The following is a 26959-nucleotide window of genomic DNA, read 5'->3' on the forward strand; positions in this document are numbered from 1 at the left end:
ATATTCTAACTATGTACTTCATAAAGTTCATTATTGTGGACCGTACAGTATGATTACTTAGCTGTTTTGTACAAATACCTTTCTTTTTCTTTCTTTTTTTTTTTTCTGTGTAGGAACTAGAGCTTGAGTGCAGGTCCTTAGCTTGTTCACTTTTTTACTCTACTCCCTGAGCCACAGCTCCACTTCTGGATATTTGTTAGTTAACTGGAGATAAGAGATCCTCCTGGCTTTCCTATCTGAGCTATGATCCTTAGATCTCAGTCTCCTGATTAGCTGGGATTACAGGTGTGAGCTACTAACATAGGTATCTACTGTTAAGACTGGCAGTCCTGTCTTAAATCACTGTATCTCACATATGTTCTGGGGGGATTTTTTTTTTTTTTGGTCATGGGGCTTGAACCCTGGGCCTGGGCGCTGTCCCTGAGCTCTTTCACTCAAGGCTGGCGCTCTACCACGTGAGCCACAGCACCACTTCTTATTCTCTGGGTGGTTCATGGGAGGTAAGAGTCTCATGGACCTTCCTGCCCGGGCTGGCTTTGAACTGCGATCCTCAGATCTCAGCCTCCTGAGTCGCTGGGATGGCAGGCGGGAGCCACCGGGGCCCCGCTTCTCACCTCTGTTTGTTGTAGAGCTGTGCTACATCTCTGCTTGCTGAACAAAGCCATGATTGAAAGCAGACCCCTATGTTTCCGCACAGGTGTCCTGGACATTTCCCTGGGCTCCCAGTCTAGCTGGCCGACCACAGCCCGCCGATAAGCCCCTGCGGGTGGGTCGTGAAACGCTTCGTGGACACAGGTACCTTGCTTTTGGGCGGCGGGGTGCTTGTGCTCTTGTCGGTGTGAATGCTGGTAGGAGATACAGAAGCACCGAGGTTGGCCTGGGCTAAGCCGGGCAGCTTCCCTGCTGGTGACACTTGCATGGCGGCTAGCTGGGCAGCATACAACTGCTGTGGGGGGAGAGAGAGCGAGAGGAGGCGCCCGTCAGTAATACACCCATGCACCTCGGGACTCCACGCACCCCGCCTTTCCTCCGGGTGGTGCTGTGCATGTCCGGAGATGCTGAAGGAAAGAGCTGGTACCTGAGTGAGGCCATCTTACAGCCCAGGGAGCAGGGGGAGGGAGGTGGGCCACCACCTGGAAGGAACGGGCATCGCCCTGTCCTGCTGCAAAGCGGGCAGACTCATCGCCAGTGTCCATGGAAGGGGCAGAGGCCTCGCTCCCGGCCCATTCCGCCTAACGCTCCCCACGGCCCTACTGTAAATGTATCATGAAAGAATCCACAGTCCCAGTGGCTTCCATATTACCCCACCCATCTCATCCCCTGATCAGACGTCTTTAACTTATTGAAATGGGTCGCCACCACCATTTTTCTGAGCATTCATGGTACCACAATACAGGCAATAGGAAAAAGAAGAACTGGAAGTATTGGAACAGTGTTGTCTGGTCAGGCTACTTACACTGATAAATACACACACACACACACACACACACACACACACACACACACACACACACACTCTCTCTCTCACAATAGTTATAAACTGGGATGCTTGCCAGGAGTTCACTTTACTTCCTGATATAAACAGAGACAAATTTCAAATTATCTTGAGGGGTGGACTTTTAAAGGAAGCTCTCTAAGATATACATGCTTCCACTCAGCCGGCACTTAATAATTCTTATTAAGTAACCAAGTAAAGGGTCTTGAGCAAATGGTTAATAAATTAAAAGAAAATTTTACTTTTGCAGCGATAGATAGCCTTATGAGACAGTGGAATCCTATTCAAATAATCATATCACACACGGAGATGAATACTCTAGAGATCTTCATTTAGTACTCTGAGAAGGTTTTAACAATCTTGGTGGGAAATCAGTTATTAAATTTTACAACACACATGTGAATAGATGCATCCAATAGATACGTCCTCTGTTCCATTTGACTTGAGATTCCATGGGTACCTTTTAACCATAGTGGTTGGAACTTCTGTAATAACACAACTTATATAAAGAAGAATCGCTCTTGAGTGAACTAATGTGAAATACTCCCGTAAGTGACTTGATTTTTTTTTCCAGAAGATCTTTTTTATTTTTGTTGCCAGCACTGTGTCTTAAACCCAGGGTCTAGGTGTCTGTGGGTTAACTTTTTTGCTCAAGGCTGAAGCTCTATAATTTGAGCCACACCTCCACTTCTGGCTTTTGTTTTTAATAGTTAATTGGAGTCTCACAGAGTTTATCTTAATTCTGAGATCTCAGACTACTGAGCAGCTAGGATTACAAGTATAAGCATCGGTGCCCAGCCGAAGGAGAAATTTCAAGGGATGAAATTTCACAGGGGATGTCACAGATTCTTAGAGGCAGTATAAATGATCCAATGGAAATGGAACCAGCATATATCTACCAGAAAATATGTACATACTACTTGCAGCTTTCAGGTATTATGATCTAAATGAAGAGAAGGCTGACGTGATTATAAGCTCTTTTCTAGAGAAAGAATGAACAACTTTAGTAAGATATAATTAAATTTACTAAATTTACAGGAGGTTTTGTATTAGAATAATGATTTCTTTTATTCCATTCAATCAGAAAGGACTAGATTTCACTCCCAAGTCTTAGATTACATGAAGACTCAAAAAGGTAATTCACTTCAAATATGAAGACTTGCAGAGTTTACTCCTTTTTTTAAAAAAAAATAGGGTCAGAATTGATATATTTTTCTCAACTTGATAAAAATGAGTGATAGGTAATATAATCCATGATTAGAAGAGGAATTTTTCTGTCACTTTTCTGAATTGTTTATGAAACCATTTATAACATAACTGTGCCCTAGGGGATTAGCTTCCCAAGTTAAAAATACACACAGTAAAACGCATGAACTGATCATCTTTTTTTAAAATTACACATTTAAACTGACTAAGTAACAATATCATGTCCTGTAAGTTTCACATTGTAGTAATATTGTGTCTTTCTCCTTGAAAATGATTCCTGTAGGCATGATTACTTTTCTTAAAGTATTTTTTAAAGGCCTATTTCTGGTTCAGCATACATAAAAAAATTAAGATTTTTGCAAGTTACTAGAGAAGAAATGTGATATTCAAACATCTATAGGAATGACAAAAAAAAATGTGAGCAAAAGCAGTTCTTCCCAATCACTGGGTTTGGAATTCTGAATTGGAAACACACATTATTTGATTCCGAGGAGTTCACACTATGGAAAAGAAGAAATATTCCCTGCGTTGTTTAGATAATAGAATAGTTAGATCAGGTCCTTGTGAAAGGCGATTTAGTGATGGGCAACTTCCAAAGGAAGAAAACTTACTCATGAAAAAAGAAAATCACATATACTCAGAACTTTTGTTCTTTCATTTAAAGGTAAAAGGGGGTGCATACTTTGGATTTGGTTTTCAAAATCAACCTGTTCTTCCCTTGCTCGAATAAATGTATGATTTCCACGTTTTGTGGCTCTAGACATGCCAGCTCCTAGTGAGAGTCACTGCAGCCCCGGACAGATGTGAACTGTAGAGACTGCGGAGTCTTCTACACACAGTCACCTAAGTGTCATCTGTTTCCAGAGTGATCACCAGAATTTACTCTCTCCCATGGACGCCAAAGCAGGGCGACACCATGAACTAATGTAGAGGCAATTCACATAGACGTGAATACGTGGATATGGGTATGTGTATGCGTACATACATCTCCATGGGGATACATGAATACGAACTCTACACGTAGTCACGTGTACAGGGGAGGGTTGGGGTGGGGAGAGACGGGGGGGGGGGAGAAAGAGGAACTGTCCTCATAATCTGACTTGTGGGATGGAAACCCCTTTGTATGACTCTGTTCAAGTTTTAAAGGAGGTGACAGGAGCCATATTTGAACCTGTATGGACTGTTACTCTTTGGGGGTGGGGTGTGGGAACAGTATAATGGTATTTGGACAATGGTTGTTACGTCACCGTGAAATACAATAGTGAGATGTGAATCTTTTCGAGAAGGTACTAGTTTTACTTACATATGTTAAGGAAGGACTTTCCAGTGTTAGGAGAGACGCTACAAAAACAGCCTATTGAAATTCTAACGTGAACCCCACATTAATTGTGGAGATGGTAAATTTCTGCCATTCCGTCCTTAATAGCATATTTTCCCCAAATTGCTAGAAACACAGCTTCTCCACTGGCTGTGAGCCTGGTACCCCACTGCCATCTGGAGAATTTGGAATCAAAAACTTAGGCACTGACAAAAATATCTACCATTAATTTGTTGTGCCAAACTGTTCACTCCATGGTAAGTAAACTCCTTGAAGGCAGGGTGGAAATCTGCCGCTATAGTGCTTTCCCCCAACGAAAAATAGAACTGGCAAGAGCAGAAATTAACAGTAAAATATCATCATTAAGTAATATCATTTATTGCTAACCTACATAGAACTCTGGTCTACCCTTAACGTATATTACATGATCGTTCTACTGTTAGCGAATGAGTTTGGTTCGTCAGTAATGCTGATAAGTCCACGTTCATCAGTTTTATTTAGTTAGGAGAGCAGAGAAATATAAATTTTAAAATGTGGGATTAGTAGAATAGTGACAGAGCACATGTTTAGCCAGAGTGCAGCCCTGAGTTCAAACCTTAGTACTAACTTTTAAAAAGTAATTTAAAAAAAATCTCAGGCTGGCTGCTGGTGGCTCACACGTGTCATCCTAGCTACTCAGGAGGCTGAGATCTGAGGATCACGGTTTGAAGTCAGCCTGAGCAGCAAAGTCTGTGAGATGTATCTCCAATTAACTAACAAAAAAAAAGCAAAGGAAAGAGTTGGAAGTAAAGCTGTGGCACAAATAGTAAGAGCACTCTCCTTGAACAACAACAACAAAACCCCTCAAAGATAGAGCCCTAAATCCAAACACACACACACACACACACACACACACACACACACACACACACACGCACACACAATCTTAGCCTAAGAGAACAAGGTATTCCAATATACTTCTTGTAATCAAGAAAATATTTCATGAATTACTTTGGAAATATGAACAGAAAAAAATAGGTGAAGATTTGAAAAGGTTGGAGAGAAGGAGAAAATTAGGTGAAGAAAAAATTAAGACCATCTTTCTAATTTAAAAAGTCGATTACTTTTCAAAAGACTACACAGCCAAAATTTAAACGTGCACATTCTTAAATATTTTGAAAAGAAAAAGGAGAGATGCGTCCTTTGAGGCAAATAAGTGTATTTAATGCAGAACCTAAAATGTCACTTTCTTGAGAGTAAAAGGCAGTTAGGAGGAGGTATGGTTGTGGGGTTTTTTTGTTTTGTTTTTTGTTTTTAATACGTTTCTGATTGTGAAAATACTGTGCAGAGGGCTTACAATCACACGAGCAAGGTGATGAGTGCGTTTCTTATCGAGGATTGTTCCCTCCTCCTCTGTTTGTCCCCTACCATCCCTTCCCTCCCACTTCCCTTCTCTTCCCTTCTTCTCCCTTTCCTTTCTTTTTTTCTCTTTTCTTTATTCATCAATCAACATCTCCCCAACTCTACCCTAGGCCCTCATGACCACCATTCTGTTTTTTCTTGTATGAATTCAACTTCAAATATAACTGAGATTCCATTTGTCTGTCTACACTTGGATTATGTCACCTAATGAACATGCTGCCCTCCAGATCTACACCCCCCCCGCCCCCGTTGTGGAAAATGACAAGGCTGCATTCTTTTTGAAGGCTGAATAGTATTCTTGAAAGAGAGAGAGAGAGAGAGAGAGAGAGAGAGAGAGAGAGAGAGAGAGAGAGAGAGAGAGATCCTTTCTACATCAATGTGGCTATGTGTGAGTACTGAAGGCTTCAGCGGACACAGCACAGCAGATACCTTTTCAACAGTCAGGTATCATTTCCACTGGATATGTTCCCAGAACTGGGATTGCTGGATCTTTCCAGCCTCCCTTTTGTATACTCAGATAAAGACATAGGAGACAGAGACCATGGAAGGTCCAGTCCTTTGCCCTGGTGGGGCGGGGGGGGGAGGACAGCAGTGTTATAAGACAATGTCTCCCTCTACTTCAGGCATGAGGTGGGAGTTGGAGCAAGTCAGCATCACCATGGATGCCTAGTACATCATGCTCACCATCTGCACAATACTTTTATTTTCCTATTCCTTTCTTTTGTCAGTCATGGGGCTTGAACTCAGGGCCTAGGTTCTGTCCCTCAGTGCTTCAGCTCCAGGCTCTACCACTTGAGCCACAGCTCCACTTCCGATTTTCTGGTGGTTCATTGGAGATCAGAGTCTCACGGACTTTCCTGCCCAGGCTGGCTTTGAACCGTGATCCTCAGATCTCAGCCTCCTGAGTAGCTGGGATGACAGGTGGGAGCAACTCCCTGTGGCCCTTCTACAGTGGCTAGTGTCATCATCCCCTGACACAGGGAAGATGGGTGAATTAAGCATTTGGGGAGGAAACCAACATCAGATTGTGACTGAGAAGTGTGTTTCCCTTGAGTTCTACATGATAAAATCATGGCAATTCCTAGAAGATTTGTCTGGAGTGTTGAGACTGCAAAAGCACTTCGTAATGGCTTTGATAAAGGAATGTTTGTCAGTATTTCTACAAGCAGAATCCTAGTCTCTTAATGGAATTTGATATAAATGGACTTGACAGACTTTAATATTTATTTCAGTGAGCACAATGAACATGGTTAATTCTCTCCAAGAATTTATAGTGACAGAAGAGGGGAAAAAAGCCTTTATGATTGATGTCTGATAGCCAGGAAAGTCCTCACTTAAAAATGAATAGGATTAGCCAGGTACCGGGAGGTTGAGATCTGAGGATCACAGTTCGAAGTCAGCCCAGGCTGGAAAGTCTGTGAGATTCATCTGGAATTAACTACCCAAAGAAATGGAGCTATGGTTCAAGTGGTAGAACACTAACTAGCCTTGAACAAAAATGTCCAGGAACAGCCATGAGGGCCAGGAGATCAAGCCCAAAGACTGGTGTAAAAATCCAGTAGTACTATCAGTGGCCGTGGCTCCCGTCTGTGATCTTAACTGCTCAGGAGGCTGAGATACAGAGGATGATGGTTGGAGTCAAATCCATACAACTCTCATCTCCAATTAGCCAATCAAGAGCAGGAAAGGAGGCACAGCCCAAGCGGTAGAACACCAGCCTAGAGAGAATAAAACTAAGCAAGAGAAAACAGGCTCTGGGTACAAGCAGCAGTACAGGTAAAAAAGAGAAAAGTCCTGGTTTCTAAAATGTTCATAAGACCATTAGGGGGTTAAAATCTTGCTCATTTATAGAAACTTCCAGATTAAAGGTATATAAGAAATGGAATATTTGTGGATATATATATATATATATGCACCTATATCTGTGTATGTATTTACACAAAAAGTTTATCTTTGTATATACATACACACTCATATATACAAAGTATGTGGATACATATCATGTTCAATATTGAAAGCAGAGATTTAACTTACATCTGTTATTACATAATCTATGTTTATAGTAGTTTAATAGCTGCCTTAGAGTTTGAATAAAACCGCAAAAGATGTGTTAAATGTGAAAAGGTAGAAAAAGTATCTATTTTTCTCTTCATTTCTTTCCTTTATTTTAAGGGAAAGCGGAGAGGATGGCATTTGTGAGGGGAAAAGATTCAGAAAGCAATTTCAAGACTCTATAAGTGTTATCTTTATAGCTTAATTTCAGCTTCTTAATGTAACTTAAATGCAGAGTTTAAAGCGAAACTAATGTACTGAAGAAAATCTTTCAAAACATATCCGCATGTTTCAATGTGGATAAATTTGCCTTGCACATTATTTTTTGGAATGTTGCTTCATAGGAGATTATCAGAGCAACTTGGGTTTAAACATAGACTTAGCCTAACTGTCAGCAGTACTTGTTTAGGTCCTTATGTGCTGTATAAAACAGCATGGTTTATTTCTGCTATTTGCTGAAATAGAAAAGCACATGCCCCATTGTATAAGTTAACCATTTATGTACCAAGTTAAGGGATGGGATAATAAACCCTATTTCATTCTTCCATCTTGACAAACCTGAAAGTCAAAAGCACATGAGAGCTGGGTACGGTTGACGCACACCTGTAATCCTAGCTACTCAGGAGGCCAAGATCTGAGGGCTGAAGTTCAAAGCCAGCCTGGACAGCCAAGTCCATGAGACTTGAACCAACAAACAAACAGCCAGAGGGGGAGGTGTGGTTTGAACGCTAGAGTACCAGCCTGGAATGTAAAAAATTAGGTACCAAGACCCTGATTTCAAGCCCCAGTACCAGCATTTAAAAAAGAGAGAGAATTCAAGCCATACTCCCCTCAAAGCAGAAAATAATAAATACCAACAAGTTGGTTAGGGAATTGGAAGTCTTTGTACTGCTGGTAGAAATGTAATAGACAGCCTTTGCTATGCAAAGTAAGTTGATGGTTATTTGTGAAACACACACACACACACACACACACACACACACACACACACACCCTTTCTATGCATAGGTAACACATTTGTTTATCCATTTACCCAACTGATGGATACCTGGATTGCTTCCAATGTTGGAATAATCAGCCAGGAATATTCCAGTACCAGTCTTTGTGTGCGTGTTTTTTCCTTCGTGGGTTCTTTTTTAAAATTTTTTTTAATTTTTGGCTACTGAATTCCTAACATTGGGCTTGCTTAGTCACACACTTCATGAGTCATATGTACAAGTAAGTTCATGTTGACTTTTGGGAAGAACTTCCCAACTTCTTCCCTGGGACTAAACTGCCTTACAATTTTGTTGTAAGACACGAGGGCTTCAGTTACTCTACGTTTTCATGAACACTTGGAACTGTCTGCATTTTTTATTATAACCATCATTCTTGTAGGTGGGAAATGGAATTTCACCATTGTGTGTGTGTGTGTGTGTGTGTGTGTGTGTGTGTGTGTGTGTGTGTGTGTGTTGGTCCTAGGGTTTGAACTTCAGGCCTGGGTACTGTCCTTAAACATTTCTGCTCAAAGCCACAGCTCCACTTCTGTTTTTTTTTTTACAAGTTAATTGGAGATAAGAGGTTGAGGGACTTTCCTGCTCTGTGCTGGCTTCAAACTGTGATCCTCCTCAGATCCTAGCCTCCTGAGTAGCTAGGATTACAGGCGTGAGCCATTGGTGCCTGGCTGGCTTCCAGGGTGGTGTCAAATTTCATTTCTTTAATGACACTGAGTAGCTTTGAATGTGTTTAGGAGCTCTTCCTCGACCTTCTTCAATGAAATATGTATTTTGATCTTTCGCTCTGTTTTACCACATTGAGCTGACCTATTATTGAGTTAGGAATTTGAATTTGATTTTAAAGAGATCTGGTACCTCTATGAACCAGATGGCTTCCTAACATTAAATAATAGAATCCAACCAGCGCATTTCTGCCCATCACAGCGCTCTCTCCCATCAACTTCCTCCACTTCACACAGTGAGTAATGCTTCTCATTTAATTTTCAAATTCCCTAGCAGGGAAGTGCAATGTGAGTTACTAGGGGCAATGTGGTGTGTGTGTGTGTGTGTGTGTGTGTGTGTGTGTGTGTGTGTGTGTGTGTGTGTGTGTGTGTGTGTGTGTGTGTGTGTGTGTGTGTGTGTGTGTGTGTGTGTGTGTGTGTGTCCATTAAGGATTGTGTGCCAAGATCTGCCCGTGAGGGTTGATGGCTGTCATTAGCCAGGGAGATGAGGCCTGGAAAACACGCTGACTCAGCAGTGTGTGTGTGTGTGTCGGGGAGGGTCTCCCCCACAGAACTGAGCCTCTCAGACTGAAAGAGAGAGAGAGAGAGAGAGAGAGAGAGAGAGAGAGAGAGAAAGAGAGAGAGAGAGAGAGAGAGAGAGGCCGGGAAGGAAGGTTGTGGAAAGCGCTCCTGCCTAACTTTCTGGTCTAGCCTTGGTTTAACCAGAGCTGGCGTGAGCAGGTGGGAGGCGAGGATGGGTCTCCATCTGTGGTCACAGTGCAGCGACTGTCACACAGGTGAGCCACGGGGGGGGGGGGGAGGGGGAGCTGGGCAGGTGGCTCAGTGGCAGAGCGCTCGCCTCGCGTGCGTGTAAGGAGGCCCCGGGTTCGAGTCCTCAGGACCACAGACACAGGAAAAGCCGGAAGCGGCGCTGGGGCTCAAGTGGTAGAGCGCCAGCCTTGAGCCAAAGAAGCTCAGGGGCAACGCCCAGGCCCTGAGTTCAAGACCCAGGACTGGCAAAAACAAGACAAAAGGAAGTGAGGCAGGAAGTTGTCTAAGGGAAGCGCAGAGGAGGGGCCGTGTCCGCACAGCGTCCCCTCCAGAGTCTCGGCTGGGCCAGGTGCATCCTTTGGGGACAGGGGTGCTCAAGGGTGTCTGGACCACAGCCTAATCCCTAGGGATTCCCCGCAGGGTGCCCACCCGGCCTCCCCAGGAGGAATTTCCATTGAAGCCACCCCAAGGGCATCATTGAAAAGCAAGGGCGTTGGAGCTGCTGGGCGGTGAACATTTGTGCTTGTAAGGACAGGATGCTGAGTGTCCAGGGACAGGACCCCCCCCCTCCCTCAAGGCTGGACACGTGGTGGGATTCCAAACACGGAGGTGAATATAGAAGGAGGACAAGACACCAGAGGAAAAGAAAGGCATCCACGTCACGCAAGAAATGTCCTTAACCCCCAACCAAACTCCCCTAACCCCCTCCCCAAATTGGAAGAAATGTCCTTAACCCCCAACCAAACTCCCCTAACCACCCCCCCCAAATTGGAAGAAATGTCCTTAACCCCCAACCAAACTCCCCTAACCCACCCCCAATCTGAACACAACCCCAAACAAAACAAAACCCCCTAAACAACAAGGAACGAAGAAAAGAAAATGACAAAAAGAATTAAAACTCCTCCCTAGCCATAAAAGAAATGCAAATCAAAACAACATTGAGATACCACCTCACCCCAGTTAGAATGGCAAAAATCAAGAACTCTAATAACAACAGATGCTGGAGGGGATGTGGACAGAAGGGAACCTTACTTCATTGTTGGTGGGAATGTAAACTTGTTCAACCACTTTGGAAAGCAGAGCTCCCCTATGACCCAGCAATCCCACTTTTGGGCATTTACCTAAATGTTTACAAACAAGACCACACTAAAGCTACCAGCACAACTATGTTTATTGCAGCATTATTTACTATAGCTAAGATATGGAACCAACCCAGATGCCCCTCAGTAGATGAATGGATCAAGAAAATGTGGTATATATACACAATGGAATTCTATGCCTCCATCGGAAAGAATGACATTGCCCCATTTGTTAGGAAATGGAAAGACTTGGAAAAAATTATATTAAGTGAAGTAAGCCAAGCCCAAAGAAACATAGGTCCCATGATTTCCCTTATTTGCAATATCTAGTATATGTATGAGTCAAGCGGAAAAGGTCAGATAATGTGATGTTAGGAAAATGAACCCTTAAATATGTATTTTAAATGTTTTTTTTTCTTTCATGCATGTGTTTCTAACGCATTTATAAGATTATTTCTTTGTTGCTTTGTATGTCCCTCCCCCACAGTATAACCCCTGCTTTCACTGTATTTGATGTCGGTATAATTTGTGGAGGGGAAGGGGAAAAACAAGTCCTTTAAATAAGGATACAGGTGGACCTGTTACAACAATGAGAAGTACAAGTTGTCATGTCAAAAACGAACTTTACAACTTGGGGGGGGGGATTGGGTGGGAGGTCAGGAGGAGGATGGGAAGGGATGTGAAGGGTAAACAAAGGAGGAGGCTACAATGTTTGATAAGAAATGTACTCACTATCTTGCCCATGTAATTGTAACCCCTCTGTACAGTATTCTCACAATTAAAAAAAAAAAAAAAGAAAAAAAAAGAATTAAAACTCAAGGAAAAAGACAACCCGAGCCAGGTGAAAGCCCTTCCAGGTGGAAAATGTTAGACTCGAAAGCAAACGGTTAGCTTGTGCTGCTGTGTGGGTTTACTGTTAAAACGCTAATGTAAGCCGGGCGCCGGTGGCTCCCGCTGGTCATCCTAGCGACTCAGGAGGCTGAGATCTGCGGATGCAGGTTCAGAGCCAGCCAGGCCGAGAAAGCCTGTGAGACTCCTCAATGAATCACAAAGAGGCAAATCAAAACGAAACACAACAACAAAAATGGAAGTGGAGGAGAGGCTCAAAGTGGCAGAGTGCTAGCCTTGAGCAACGAACAGCCCAGGGACAGAGCTCAGGTCCTGAGTTCAAGCCCCAGGACTGAAACAAAAAACAGCAAAAAATAACCCTCCCTGTGATCCCGGAAGTCAGGGTTCTAAGGTAGAAAGATTGCCAGTTGAAGGACAGCTTGGGTAATACAGCAAAGCAGAATTCCAACCAAAAATAAAAACAGCAATTGCCAAAACATTTGTGAATATATATATATATATATATATATATATGAAATATATATATATATATATATGGAAACTAAAGTGGCATCTCTATAAAGTTGCTATCTGCAAATAGTAGTACCTAGGTCATCTGTATTATGTTATTATCTCTATTGTTTCATTCACGTTTGCTATGTGCATTGTGGGGGTATTAGACCATCTATGAAGTCTGGGTGGGTACAAGTAAAAAACCTGGGCATCTGCTAAAAATGAAAGGTGCCTTTGAACTTGCTCAAATTAGAGGACCTTCCCCCCCCCAGGTGGAAATGCTCGCATGCTGGGTTTTGTCACATAGCAGATTCTCAAGTGGATAAATAAGAACAAAAATCAAATGCCATTGGCTTTTTAAAAAAGGCTTTCTTCATTAGATTATGTTCTAATACATCATGAAAGATTTACAAAAAAAAAGAGAGAGAAAACATTGTGACTTTTATCATGGAAACAGTTCCTTAAAGAACCAGATAGATTCTTTTTTTGCAGGAGTCACACAGAAAAATGCCAACTGATAGTTTATCTCTCTCCTCCCCCCGCCCTCCCTCCCCGACTTTCTACGCCGCACGCAGTCTCTGTGCAGTGTGCAGTAATCCATTACAATATGCTAGAACATCTGCCTTCCCATATGATGCATGACCTACTCAATTGACCCCTTTAATACTGTTCCAGGCTTGTTGTTCATTATGGAGGGAGAATGAATCCTCTCCTTCTATTGCTGAGGTCGTCAACCTGTAAATATATCTCCATTTGGCAAGGTAAGGGGGGGGGGGTGTAAAATGGTTGGAGACTGGCCGGAAAGCTTGAATCTCTTTATACCCCAAGTAACTGTACTGATGTCTTTAATTAGTTTAATTTAGGGAGAAAAATAGCAACTGAAATTCCTTTCAAGCCAACAATAGGAAAAGAAATGCTTTTCCCCCCTAGGAGACAAAATATTTTCTTACCAAATATTTAGTATTTAATATAAAAACTCTGGGTTTTATTAAGTGTGTATGTGTGTGTATGTTTGTGCGCGTGTGTGCACTGGTACTGGGGCTTGAACTCAGGGTCTTGGGCACTATCTCTGAGCCTTTTTTGCTCAAGGCTAGCACTCGACCACTGGAGCCACAGCTCCACTTCCAGCTATTTCGTGATCGACTAACTGGATGAGAGGTAAGACTCTTCTGAACTTTCCTACCCAGCCTACTCCCATGATTCTCAGATCTCAGCCTCCTGAGCAGTTAGGGTTACAGGTGTGAGCCACAGCACTTGGCTATCAAGAGGATGTGTGTGTGTGTGTGTGTGTGTGTGTGTGTGTGTGTGTATTTAATAGCAAACATTTTTCTAAGTTCATGATTGTGAAATCATTGTTCATTATTAAAGACCATGGGCAGAAATTGGAGGTAATAGCAATCTGTAAAAGTATTCTAACTCTAATGTAAAAAGAAGTTGACTGTCAGTTCACGTTAAACCAGACCGTATCTTACTTTGTCTGTGAGAAGATCATTCTTGGTTTCAGAGCAGATCCGGGCTGGACGCTTGGATACTGGTGTATAAATGGTAAGGAATTCAGGTCTTGTGACAGCTGTGTTTCTAGTGTGCCGATTGCTTTGCTGGGACTTTGAATGTCAGTGGAGTCCCGTGACAATTGTGTGGGTCGAGTGCGTGTGTGTGCGCGTGCACACATGCGCGCATGTGTGTGTGTGCGCGCGCGCGTGGACATGCAAGTTTCAAAAACTTGTCAAATGCTGAACGATGAGTATGTGAGGATTACTTGCATAATTCTCAAGCTCTGCGCTGTGGGTAATAATAATGCTCCTGTGGGAAATTTGCTTTCCAAATATCAACTCAGGTACTACGTTTATCTCACATTCTGTGGAAGTGGAATCAAGGTGGATTTCTTCCATCTGAAGGCTAGGGGAAAGAGGGGGGATTTCCCCCAGATTTGGAGTGAACAGTGATAGATTCAATGACTAGAAGTTGAAGGTTGTCAAGGGCGGAGATTTCTTGAATCCCTGGCAATAGAATTCTACTTCCTCTTTAATTTCTGGGGAGTGTGTGTGTGTGTGTGTGTGTGTGTGTGTGTGTGTGTGTGTGTGTGTGTGTGTGTGTGTGTGTGTGTGTGTGTGTGTGTGTGTGTGTGTGTGTGTGTGTGTGTGTGCATGCGTGTGCGCTGGTCCTGGAGCTTGATCTCAGGGCCTGGGTGCTGTCTCTTGAGCACCTTTTGCTCAACTCTAGATCCTTACCACTTAAGCCACAGCTCCACTTCCAGCTTTTTTTAGGCGTTTATTGGAGATAAGATTGGCAACAGACTTTCTAACCTAAGCTGGCTCCAAACTGTAGGCCACAGATCTCAGCCTCCTGAGTAGCTAGGCTTATCAGCATGGACCAACAGAACCAACACCTGCTACTTCCCTATTAGCAAAATAGGGGACTTATTGGAGATTAAAAGACAAAAAGAAGCCTTCTGCTGGGCACAGGTGGGTCACACCTATAATTCTAGCTACTCTGGAGGCTGAGACCTGAGGATCAAGATTCAAAGACAGCTCTGGCAGGAAAGTCCGTGAGACTCCTATCTCCAATAAACCACCAGAAAACCAGGTGTGGCGCTGTGGCTCGAGTGGTAGAGCACCAGCCTTGAGCTGAAGAGCTGAGGGACAGCGCCCAGGCCCTGAGTTCAAACCCCCCAACCGACAAAAAAAAAAAAAAAAAAAAAAAAAGAAAAAAGAAGCCTCCCTTTTGTGGTTTACCTTTGCCTTTTCCCATCCCTTCTCCCACACTGTAAATCTTGAAGATGAAATAGTAATATTAGTGTAGATGTTTTTAGTGGATGTACTTTAGGATAATGAATGCAGATATAAAAATAAAACACTGTCACAGAATGATAGCCAGCCTGGGTAACAACGGGACTAATCAAAATCACATTAAGCTTGGAGGACTCGTACTGTGGGCCACACATCCATACGTCTTATTCCTTAACGTTCTGTGGAGACCACTGAGGGCCAAAGTCGTGTGGAGGGGAGCAGAGCTGGGAATGGAGACCGCCTCTTTCCACCGTCTACAGAACTCGTGCCCGTCAACCACTGCCCTTTGTGAAGCTTTTCCTCTGGTTACTTTGATATCATGGGAATCTGTTGTGTTCTCAGATAGACAAGACAGGCAATCCTGATTTGTGCAATTCATGTAGGATTCCTGACGGGCCCTGAGGGCCTTTTGGTAAAAAGTATTATGGACTCAGAGAGGTCAAGAGTGAGAAGCGTCCAAGGAAGAACCTATGTTCCTCTTGGCCGCTGCTAAGAGTTCTCTGCCCAATTCGTTTCTCCTCTCAAGAATTTTAGGATAAGCTGGGCAGTGGCTCACTCCTGTCATCCTAGCCATCCAGAAGGCTGACAGCTGAGAATCACGGTTCAGGTCAGCCTGGGCAAGAAAGTCAGGGAGACTCTTATCTCCAATTAACCAGCTAAACGTCAGGAGTGGAGCTGTTGGTTCCAGTGGTAGAGTGCTAGCCTTGAGAGCAAAAAGCTAAGGGACAGTGGCTCAAGCCCTGAGTTCAAGCCCTAGAACTGCCCCCCCCCCAAAAAAAAGAAGAATTTGAAAGAATGGTAGTCTATTACTGTCTTTGCCATTTACATTTATAGTCATTCAAATGACTTATTAAGTGCCAGCTGTTTTTTTTCCCAAGACTTGGACTCTTCTTCTCTAGAAGGAGAAATTCATGGAGGAAAAAAAAAGTCATAAAATGAAATGCAGAAATTGCAAATGTATTAAATCCAATATTACAGCAGAACACAGTCTCCTGAGATCAAGGTCCGGAGAATGATATGCAAAGGTGGACACAACACTATTGCAGTTCATGAAAAAGAAAAAATGTTATTGGTTTTGTAGTTCTGCAGTCCCTACAAGTTAAAGTATCTGGCTGTATAAACTCTGCCATTAGTGTCAATGTGATAGAGGGAATTGTGGTAATGCACCTCGAACGCATTTTTAACTGGAATAACGTTTCACTTGTCACTCCTTACATGACTTCAATTGATTCAAATCAATTACAGAATAAAACTTGGATACACAGTTTTCCACCTTGGGAGTCTCATTTAAATATTTGCTCTTCCATGTATAATTTGTACTAAGAATTTAATCATATCCAACTTTATTCCTTACTTCAATTTGAGGCCGTCAACCTTGAGAATAATCTCTAGAACATTGGAAAAAGTAAGTCTAGCCAAAATGAGCCATTTGTACTACTCACAATAAAAAAAAAAACCCTCTTAAATCAATTAAAATAAAACCAAAAGCAGGGCACTGGTTATTTCTCACCTGTAATTCTAGCAACTCAAGAGGCTGAGATGTGAGGATCATGGTTTGAAGCCAGCCTGGGCAGGAAAATTTGTAAGACTCTAAAGTACTGAAAAGCTAGAAGTAGAGCTGTAGCTCAACTGGTACAGAATTGGCTTGCTCAGAGACAGCACTCAGGCCCAGAGTTCAAGCCATTTGCATGTACTATTAGCTGCTCCGAGTTGGATAAGGTTTCTTCAATTGTCTAACATATACCAAAGTAATCAGAGAAACAAGCAACTTAACTTTTGTTCTAGTGTTTTAAATCGGTTCTTCCCCTCTGAAAGCATGTATTGAGTTCCTGCCTTGTTCCAGATACTATTCTAGACATAGACGATCATCACAAGAAAAATCTACCTCTGTCTTCCTAGATAGTACTTTTACATTTCTCCAAGAATTTGATTGCCAGAGTTTAATCTATCATGTCTTTCTAGTCTAGCTTAACCTTTTAAAAAAAAATTGTGACTAGATATTATGTACAGTTATTTGTGACTAGTTTTTGTCCAAGAATTGGTGTTTTGAAAGAACGGAAGTCATTACTAGGAATGGCTGATTGAGAGACAACGCTGGCATGTGAGAGAAATTTGAACATGTTGCACCGAATGTTATAAACCAGGGACACAAGGATTGATCATGTCTGATTTGACTTATAGCGTGCGATACTTTTAATTGGCAGAATCAGAACGGCAGGACGTGAGTGGAGGGCGGAATGGGGACACAGGAAATGATGGTAAGACAGGCACAGAGTTTCTGTTTGCAGTGATGGAACTATTCCTCAGATTAACAATGGTCCAGGCACTGACACTGTAAATGGCCTTGATGCTACTCAATTGTACACTTAAAAAAAAAATCACTAGCACGTGGACTTTATGTGATGCACATTTCAGTACAACGCAAAAGCTCATGGTTCAGAGGACTTAAATAAATCCTTGTTTTCCACAGCCGCATCAGCGTTATCTCTTTAAGCAATTCTCCTCCTATACTGCCCTCTTATTTTACTTAATTTAGTCATTTATTTTGCCAGTCCTGGGGCTTGAACTCGGGGTGTGGGCGCTGTCCCTGAGCTTCTTTGGCTCAAGGTGAGCGCTCTCCTGCCTGAGCCACAGTGCCACTTCTGTCTTTTTCTGTGTCTATGGTACTGAGGCATGGAACCCAGGGCTTCATTCATGCTAGGCGAGCGCTCTACCACTGAGCCACCTGCCCAGTGCCCCCTGCCCTCATTTTAGATGAAGAGATGTGAGGGTGAAAAGAAATACTTGAAACTAAATGCAAGAGGAAGAGTACCTGGTGTGAACTCAACCAAACCCAGTGATAACTTCTGGGAGAGAAGCTGGGAGATCAGGTCATCTTATTGCTCTCCACGGACTGGGGCAGAAAGCACCCCATTCTTCCCCAGCCCCGGCAAAGGGTAGCGAGGTCTCCCTTCACGTTTCCATCCGCCGTCAAGGCTGGCTTCTTCTTTTCATGGTCAGATGACTGTTTATGAGCTCGGTCCTGTTTCAACTGTCACTCCTTCCATCCTGGCAAGATAGATGGGTTACACCAACCCCAACCTAAGTGACCTTTGGATGTGACAAGAGTTTTAGGTCAGCCTTGCTAAATGGAGGCCTCGGTGTACGGAGGCCTGCCTTGGGGTGAGATTTACAGTGAATTTATTATCTCCCAATGCCCTTTGGCTCACTTCCCACCATCAAACACCATGGCAGCCTTTGGAACAGGAAGAAATACATTAACTGGAATCTGAGCGTTTTAAAAGGTTACAGCTGCCCAAATATAATTTAATTTCATACTTGCCCTTTGAGGGTTTGGTGTATATTTTCATTTTATGACTGCAAATGATAAAGCTCTTAAGATTCCAGGCAATAAAAAGAGGGTGAAAAAAGTATTTTAAGAGGTAGAAGTCTATTTAGTTCATACTTGATGAGTGAAGTGACAAATTAGCTTTTTTTTTTTTGTTTAAAAATCATCGAACATTTCTCTTCTGTATTTGGATTATCTCTTCTTCTGATACTACATTGGGATGTCTGGTAGAAATCAATATGTGAACAGCAACCTTGGGTCTCAGGTTGGAAAATCAGGAAGGTAACAGAAAATGATAAGGATAAAATGAATCTGATTTAACATAAAAATATTTTTGTTCAGGGAGTAGTTCTTTTCCTGTATATCTATTTATTTGCCTTTTCACATCTGTTATTATCTCTCATTAATTGGTGACATATATCCATGAAAATGCCAATAATATATTGACTTACTATCAACTCTGTACTTTTTCTGCTAGATCATAGTTCTACAGATCTTACCACAAAAACCTTCTAAATACCATGTTATAGCCTCATCAGTCTGGTTGGGAAACATTATTACAATGCCTTATTGACAGAGAATAAGATATATGATAGATAGATGCTGACGCTATATAATAAATCAGGAAAAAAGCAAAATTTAGACAAGAATCACCTCTGGTTTATTACCTACACATCAAAAATAAAAGAGACCCAAAAATTCCCATTTTGGCTCCTTCCTGCTGAAGTTTTTAAATATCAATCCAATAGTGTTTAAGGCAACACATATTTTGGATTCTTTAGTAGTAATGAAGAAAGTCACACACAGTGGAACTTTTAAACACCTGAGGTCAAATGGGACTTAAAAGTTGCTTGTGTGTGCATACACACTTGTTTTCTTCCTTCCTTTCTTCTTTCCTCTCTCTCTTCTTTCCTTTCCTTCCCTCCCTTCCTGTCTCCCTTTTTCTTTCTTTCTTTCTTTTTTCTTTCTTTTTCTTTCTTTCTTTTTCTCTCTCTCTCTCTCCCTCTCTTTCTTCCTTGCTTGCTTGCTTCCTACCTTCGTTTCCCTTTCTTTCTCTTTAAAGCTTCCAGGCTAGTGTTTGTAAAGCTGATGTTTCCAAAAAGTATTTTGGACTTTTATAAATGAATATTCCTAACATGTAAGATAGAAATTTTTTGGTGGGGGGAGTATATTTTCTTTCTTTTTTTGGGGGGGGGGTCTGGTCATGGGCCTGAACTCTGGGCCTGGGCGCTGTCCCTCAGCTCTTCAGCTCAAGGCTAGCGCTCTACCACTTGAGCCACATTGCAACTTCTAGCTTTTTTTTCTTTTTCCTGATGTGGTGCTGAGGAATTGAACCTAGGGCCTCATGCATGCAAGGCAAGCGCTCTACCACTGAGCCACCTGCCCAGCCCCTATATTTTCTTTCTTTGTCAAAAATAATCTTTAAGTAGTTGTACAAAAGAGTTGCCCCTTAACAGTGAAGTATATGAATGCAATATTATCTTGATCAATGTCACCTCTTTCAACCTTGTCACTTGGACATATTTTCTAACCAGCATAATAATTCTATTAGGTAGATTATCTTACGATTCACTTTTAGAGGTTATGAAAATGTAGACAAGCAACTAGAAATTCCATGGTGACTCAAACTAACAGTAGACTAAGCTGAAAGGCAACTTGAAGATTTACTGGTTACTAAAACTCAAACACTCTGGATGGTAAATGTGATAAAACTCACTTATCTATTTATGTATGCATGTATGTATGAGAAATATGGATGATTTGCTTACAGTGAGAGAAATCTGAGAGCAAAAATTATCCTGGGTTTCCAGATGCTGTACTGAAATCAATCTTACTTCTCTCTGAAGAAGGTCGTAGATGATAGCACTTGAAAACATACTTGATTATCACCTCAAATAATCCTGAGTCCCTACAGAGTAACAATAAAGAAGACAAAACAAAAACTAGTGGGGGGGGGAAAGTCTCCACTATACTGCAATAGGATACAATGATTCCACTTCTGAGAATAGAGACAGAATAACTGAGCTAGGTTTCAAAGGATCCCTGTATATCTACCTGTATGCAGAGAAGTCACTACAGCTGCTCAAAGGCAGAAAGAACTCACAGATCCAGGAAGGGATATGTGATTGTGCAAACTGGAGTTCACAGGTACGATGAGATACTATTCAGCCTTCAAAAAGGAAGGGAATTCTGGGACATGTAACGTGGAACAATGTTGAAGGAGTTGTGCCAAGCTACATACTGTATTGATTTCATTTATATGAAGTACCAAGAGGAGCTCAATTCAGAGACAGAAAGAATTGTGGTTGCCAAGGCTTAGGAGGTAGAGAGAACAAGTTATATTTTAGTGGCTACTTGGATTTAGCTTGAGACAAGGAAAACATTTCTAGCTGAGTAGCGATAATGGCTGTATAACCATGCAACTCAGCTTAAGCCTAATGTACAAATGGTTAAAGTGGTTAAATTTCATACTAGATCTGCTTGATTAAAAACCAAAGCTATGTCAGTAAAGTTGTAGGTCGTAATCAATTGATTTTTAAATGTTAAAAGTAGAAATGAAATACTTCAGTCTTTACTAAACAAAAAAAGAGATGGGTGATGTAATTAATATCATAGAATAAACCAAATCTCTGCTCTGTCTGGGTCAAGAAATGCTGGATTTAAGGACACTAAGACAATCGTGGCATACTGGATGGACAGAATGACCCAAAAGGAAACACAGGATATCTTCCTTCATTCTCTCAGCTCCTACTTGGCCAGCCGGACTCACACTTCCAGGGTAGAGGTAAAAGAATCCTTTCTTTCTTTTTATTTGTCTGTTTTTTGTGTGCTGGTCTTGGGGCTTGGCCTCAGGGCTGGGGCGCTGTCCTTGAGCTTTTGTGCTCACGGCTAGTGCTCTACTACTTGAGCCACGGCTCCACTTTCAGCTTTTTGGTGACTCATTGGAGATCAGAGTCTCACAGACTTTCCTGCCAGGGCTGGCTTTGAACCTCGATCCTCAGATCTGTCTCCTGAGGAGCTGGGATGACAGGTGTGAACGCCACTGATGTCTGATTGAAATGTCTTTTCTTGAGAGACTTTGATAGGGTTGGGGACGCTGTCTTATATTTCTTAATGTGAAGGGATAACATTGAAAGCGCTGTGCTCTCAGAACTCTTCAACTTCAGTGTGCACGCATCAAAAATGACAACAGTGCGCAATTGGACAACTCTGACTTTCAGTCTTAAACGATCTTGATTATCTTAGCCTTTCTTACTAAGAAGGTCGTATGGGGGTAAATGGAAAACGTACCACCATTTTAGACCATAGAGATCTCCTGAAACATTACAGAACCTAACACTGACCTCTGCATATTTCTAATATGTCCATACCAGGGGAAAGAGTAAGTAACAAGATCCTTTGAGAGTACAGCAGGGGACTCAGCCAGAGTCTGTCAGCATTTGTGAACAGATGATTAAATGAGTTAAAAAAATCCAATTCCTTCTATTCCAGTTGAGGCTAAGAAGCCAATTGTTGGGTACTTCGTCTAAGAGATAAATAGTGCTGTAGCTCATAGCTGTAATCTTAGATATTCATGAGGTGAGGGTCAGAAGGAATGTCATTCATGGCTAGTGAGGGCAAAATGTTAAGTGAGATCCTGTCTCCGCCCTGTGTGGTGGTCTGCACCTGTAATTCCGGCCGCTGGGAGGCTCTGAGACCAGACTAGGAAAACACGTGAGGCGCTGTGTGAAAATGAAATAGGGCACAAAAGGGCTCGTGGCATGGTTCAAGCAGTAGAGCACCTGCCTATTAAGATCTACGCTTGAACCTCTATTTTCCTTGCTAAGAGGACTCATGCTTCTCGACTATGGAAGCCCAGAGTAAAAGCATTCAGTCCTAGGGGTGATAGCGTGAGGGCCATGCTCATTTCTGGGGCTGTGGTCTAGCCATAAAGCGTCTCTTCTTGGTCATCGAAGGTGTTTGGAGCTCCTCTTCCTCTACTCTCTCCACTCATCCAAGAAGCAGTTGGATAAGGAGGATGGTGGTACTAAGAGGAAGGTCAAGGTCAAGCAAGATGGAATGGCTTGAGTCTATTCTGTACTCTTCTTCTTTTTTGTTTTTGTCCATTGTGGGGCTTGAACTCTGGGCCTGGGTGCTGTCCCTCAGCTCTTCAGCTCAAGGCTGGCACTCTGCCACTTGAGCCACATCACCACTTCCGGTTTTCTGAGTGGTTTATTGGAGATCAGAGTCTCAAAGACTTTCCTCCTCGGGCTGTCTTTGAACCACTATCCTCAGATCTCAGCCTCCTAAGTAGCTGGCATAACAGGCCCGGCTTATTCTGTACTCTTCTTTGGGTGCGCTGGGTAATCCAGACATCTACTCCCCCCACTCCCTTCTGGAAGAATCCACTAGGGTTCTGTGTTTTGAGTCTTCTGAAGATCCTTGCCAACCAAAGAGAGGTCAACATTGGAAATTGTAATGTGGTTTTTCTTCTTGGTGTTTCTTTGAGAACAGTTCATTCATGACTGAAGAAGTCTATCTGCATGATTGCATAATCAACTTTGAATACTATCTTTCTTTGGAGAGGCAAATAAAATATCAACAAGACTTGGGATGTAAACAGTCTCGCTTTGAACCCTCTGGTGTACAAAGAGATCCGAAGCAGCGTGTGCTTCTCTGGTTGTTTGATTTTCTGAATTTCTTGATTTTCCAATAACTTTCCATAAAAGAATGAATCAGAGTATAATCACTGAACTCAGCAAAACGAACAATCCATTCTTATGGATATGCAGAACTTTTAAAAATTTATTTTATTTTATTTTATTTAGTTTTTGTTGGCATGGGGCCTGAACTCTGGGTCTGGGCGCTGTCCCTCTGCTCTTCAGCTCAAGGTGAGCGCTCTACCACTTGAGCCACAGCACCACTTCTGGCTTTTTCTGTCTATGTGGTGCTGAGGAATCGAAGCCAGGGCCTCATGCATGCAAGGCAAGCGCTCTACCACTGAGCCACCTTCCCAGCCCCACGGATATGCAAATCTTGACCACAGCTTTGTCCTTTCGTAAATAATCTACATGCAGAATAAGCAATCCTTCTGCTTCACCAAAAACAACTTAGACATCACATGTAAATCTATAATGAATAAAAGCAGTACTCAAACTGCAATCCTAACTACTCAGGAGGCCAAGACCTGAGGATTGAGGTTCACAGCCAGCCTGCTTAGGGAAGTCTGTGAGGCATTTATCTCCAATGAACCACCAGATTGCTGAAAGTCGAGGCGTGCTTAAAATGACAGAGAAACAGCCCTTGAAATAGAAGGCTAATGGACAGTGTCCAGGCCCTGCCTGACCTGAGTTCAAGCCCCAGGGCAGTCACAAAAATAAAATACCTAACCATCTTAAAATGAATAAATAAATACATGATTTTGAGGATTTGGGGGGCAAAGATACAATTAATTTTCAGAAGCTAGGATTTCCAGTGTACTTGTGTTGAGATGTAGTCCAGCTTCATCAGCCAATGAAAGTTAAATAACTTCATCAACAAAATTAAGGAGCTGAAAAAGAAGACTGGTTTCCAGTCTGGTAAAGATTGGGATGTTTCATCCAATGAAGATGTAGTATTTTTGTCTTTTATATCTAAAATTGTGATACCCTGACAAACATATATGTACAATTTGTCTAGTATGAATCTACAAAATGTTCACTTTGATAGGATAATTTGAAATACAACTAGCTTCTCAAAAGAATAGATGACAAGCATAATTTCTGACTATTTTCAGGCTGAGTTTGAAAGCTGCTGTAGATACTACTGTAGGAGCAAGGTGAGAGACCAGAGTCTCAGTGTATGTTAAGATGATTCTACTAAGATGTCTACATATGGAGTAAGTCTTGAAAGATGAAACCAGAAAACCTTCTTTTACAGTTAGTTTTGAATTTAAATTATATTAAAAGTACCTACATAAAAATAATTTTAATATTAGACTGTGCAAGGTTAGTTATTTCTGGACGTTGGTTTGTCTGTGTACTGGCAATGCATAGGAACGATTCATTTTCACTTCATCCATGGAAATGTAACACTTGACAGGAGACAATGCCATTTTGTAGATATGAATGTAGAAGGAGATGGAACAGTATAGTCCAAGGAACAATAAGGCCCCTGGTTTGGGGATTAGTAAACTCCTGTTCTGGCATACATTCTTCTGATGGACCGGCTTACTATGTCACACAGGGGAATAAAATTATTTCCTCATAAATAAGACGCTCTGCTTCAAGTTTATTAACTGACTTTCAATGCTGACCCGCAGAGGAAACCCAAGTAAGAAAAACCAATCTCCTAGGCTGTAATTTCCAAGGCTTCCTTTATACAATAAAGGTCATTTCAATACCAGCTGAGTACTGGTAACTTATGCCTGTCATCCTAGCTACTCAGGAGGCTGAGATCTGAAGATTGAGGTTCAAAGCCAGCCAGGGCAGGAAAGTCCATGAGACTCTCATCTCCAAGTAGCCATCAAAAAAGTATCCGGGATCTGAGTTCAAGCTCTAGGACCACCACCAAATAAAAGAAAAAAAAATCATTTCACTACCAACTGATGAATAATAAACAGGTGATAACTAATATGATTATTGCCCTGAATGCTCTATACGTGTTACCTCAATCTTCATGGAAATGTATTAATTATACCCACATTTTACAGTTAAGGAAACTGAAGCATGGAGAGGTTGGGAATTTCACCCCATGTTCCAGTGCTGGTGAGAAATGGTTCTGTGATTTAAGGCACACCTGGCCACAGGTGTTTGGGTTCTTACTAAACGAGAGTGTCTGTTACAGTAGTCAACTGATGTCTAATTACCTTTACTCTGTTAAAATAGTCAACTGGTGTCTAATTACCTTTACTCTGTTAAAATAGTCAACTGATGTCTAATTACCTTTACTCTGTTAAAATAGTCAACTGGTGTCTAATTACCTTTACACCGATGAAGTGGTCTTGCTCTGACTTCTATGATTTCTACATTTTTTTGTATGTAATTAAGGCATTCGACCTGTGTTTACCAGTTTTATGAAATGCAGATTATATAGTCTGGATGTGAACCGGGCCTTAACTATTCAAATAATAGATAATATGTGAGAGATTTGTGGTACCAGCAATTTTTTTTAAAAAAGAAAATCTCCAATAATGTATTCTCTGAAGTATCTTCTTCATTTGGGGTACCTACCTATGAAGGTGCTATTTTTACTTTTGTGAACTTTTACTCCCAAGGTTGAATTGCTCTTCATCAAATACTCCTTGAGTTGAATAATATCGGGAAGATAAAGTAAGGCAACAACTGGGTGGAAACCCAAATTCTTAAAGCAAACTTGGCCTGTGAGTTTGAAGAACAGATGTAGCTCTCTCATTTCATATGAAGCCCAAGACTAGAAAATGGAATAGTTCTGCTTCTGATTTAAAAAATTAAAAACTTATAAATCATAAATTTGAATCATTCATAGAATTATATCTACTTGCTGGCCTTGAGTGTAGAGATACTTTTCCTATGTGTGTATACTGGTCTGGGGTTTGAACTCAGAGCTGGGAACTGTCCCTGAGCTAATCTTTCAGTCAAGGCTGGCATTCTACCACTTTGAACCACAGTTCGGCTTCAGGTGTTTTGGTAGTTAATTGGAGATTAGAGCCTCACAGACTTTCCTGCTCAGGTTGGCTTTGAACTGAGATCCTTAGATCTCAGCCTCCTAAGTACCTAGGATGACAGGTGTGAGCCACCGGCACCTGCTTAGAAATCCTTTTAAGTGCATTCATTAGCCAGAGGCCATTTTAGAATCACCTGACTAAGAGGAACAGACTGAAAAGTTACCCAGAAACACGCACAGAGAGCTGAGATCAGAAAGTCTGGCCTTAAGAGTCACATTATTTGAATGTAGGCAAATGACAGACGTTTGAAGAAAACTGACAAGTTTTCCGCATTCAACTGGTTACTGCAAAATTTTTTTAAAAAAAATCAAAATCACACTGGAAAAGTACTGGCCCATGAAGCTGCTAGAGATACAGAAATAGCAGGAGGAAAAAAAGAAGAAGAAGAAAAAGACTGCTTCTTATTGTCTGAATGTCAAACACCCCCAGGGTCCCCTAGGGGTAGAGAACCGCAGGGGCAGCTCCTAACAGGCTCTCCTTCCTTGGGGGGTGGGGGGGGAGGGGGGTGAGAGGGGAGGGGGGTGGGGGGGAGGGGGGAGGGGGTGGGGGGGTGTCTCACTCTCCTCCCTATGTGCCTAGAAAAAGTCAGGAGAGAAAATGTGGGCTGCACTTTTCCAGACCTATTTGCATATGTTCTTTGGTTTGCAGACTATCTCTGGATATAATATAATTGTTGTTGGGGCTTTTTCTTTTCTTTTTTTTTTCTTAACCTCTAAGAATACACATGCAAATGGCTTTCCCTTGCAGCTGTGGTTCCTGAATCACACCCCTGATTCTGTAGGTCGGCCCGGCAGGCTCCAGGGCCCAAAGGAGGAAGGAA

The 26959-nt window shown here is 42.0% G+C and overlaps 1 protein-coding gene across 17 annotated transcripts in view; it reads right to left on the bottom strand.

The window, feature by feature from the left end:
• Positions 1-26959, bottom strand: part of Sox5 (SRY-box transcription factor 5) — an 857426-nt gene that overhangs the window by 64038 nt on the left and 766429 nt on the right. For 15 of the 17 annotated variants that reach the window (XM_070011779.1, XM_070011777.1, XM_070011776.1 and 12 more), the window contains one exon: positions 800-946. The exons of the other annotated variants lie outside the window; for them this stretch is intronic. In XM_070011779.1, coding sequence (XP_069867880.1) covers positions 800-946 — 147 coding nt within the window. The remainder of the gene's footprint in view (positions 1-799; positions 947-26959) is intronic. 17 annotated transcript variants of the gene reach the window in all.

Source organism: Dipodomys merriami, unplaced genomic scaffold (genome assembly GCF_024711535.1).
Source record: "Dipodomys merriami isolate MVZ:Mamm:240054 unplaced genomic scaffold, mDipMer1.0.p SCAF_84, whole genome shotgun sequence".
In the NCBI taxonomy this organism is placed as follows: Eukaryota; Metazoa; Chordata; class Mammalia; order Rodentia; family Heteromyidae; genus Dipodomys; species Dipodomys merriami.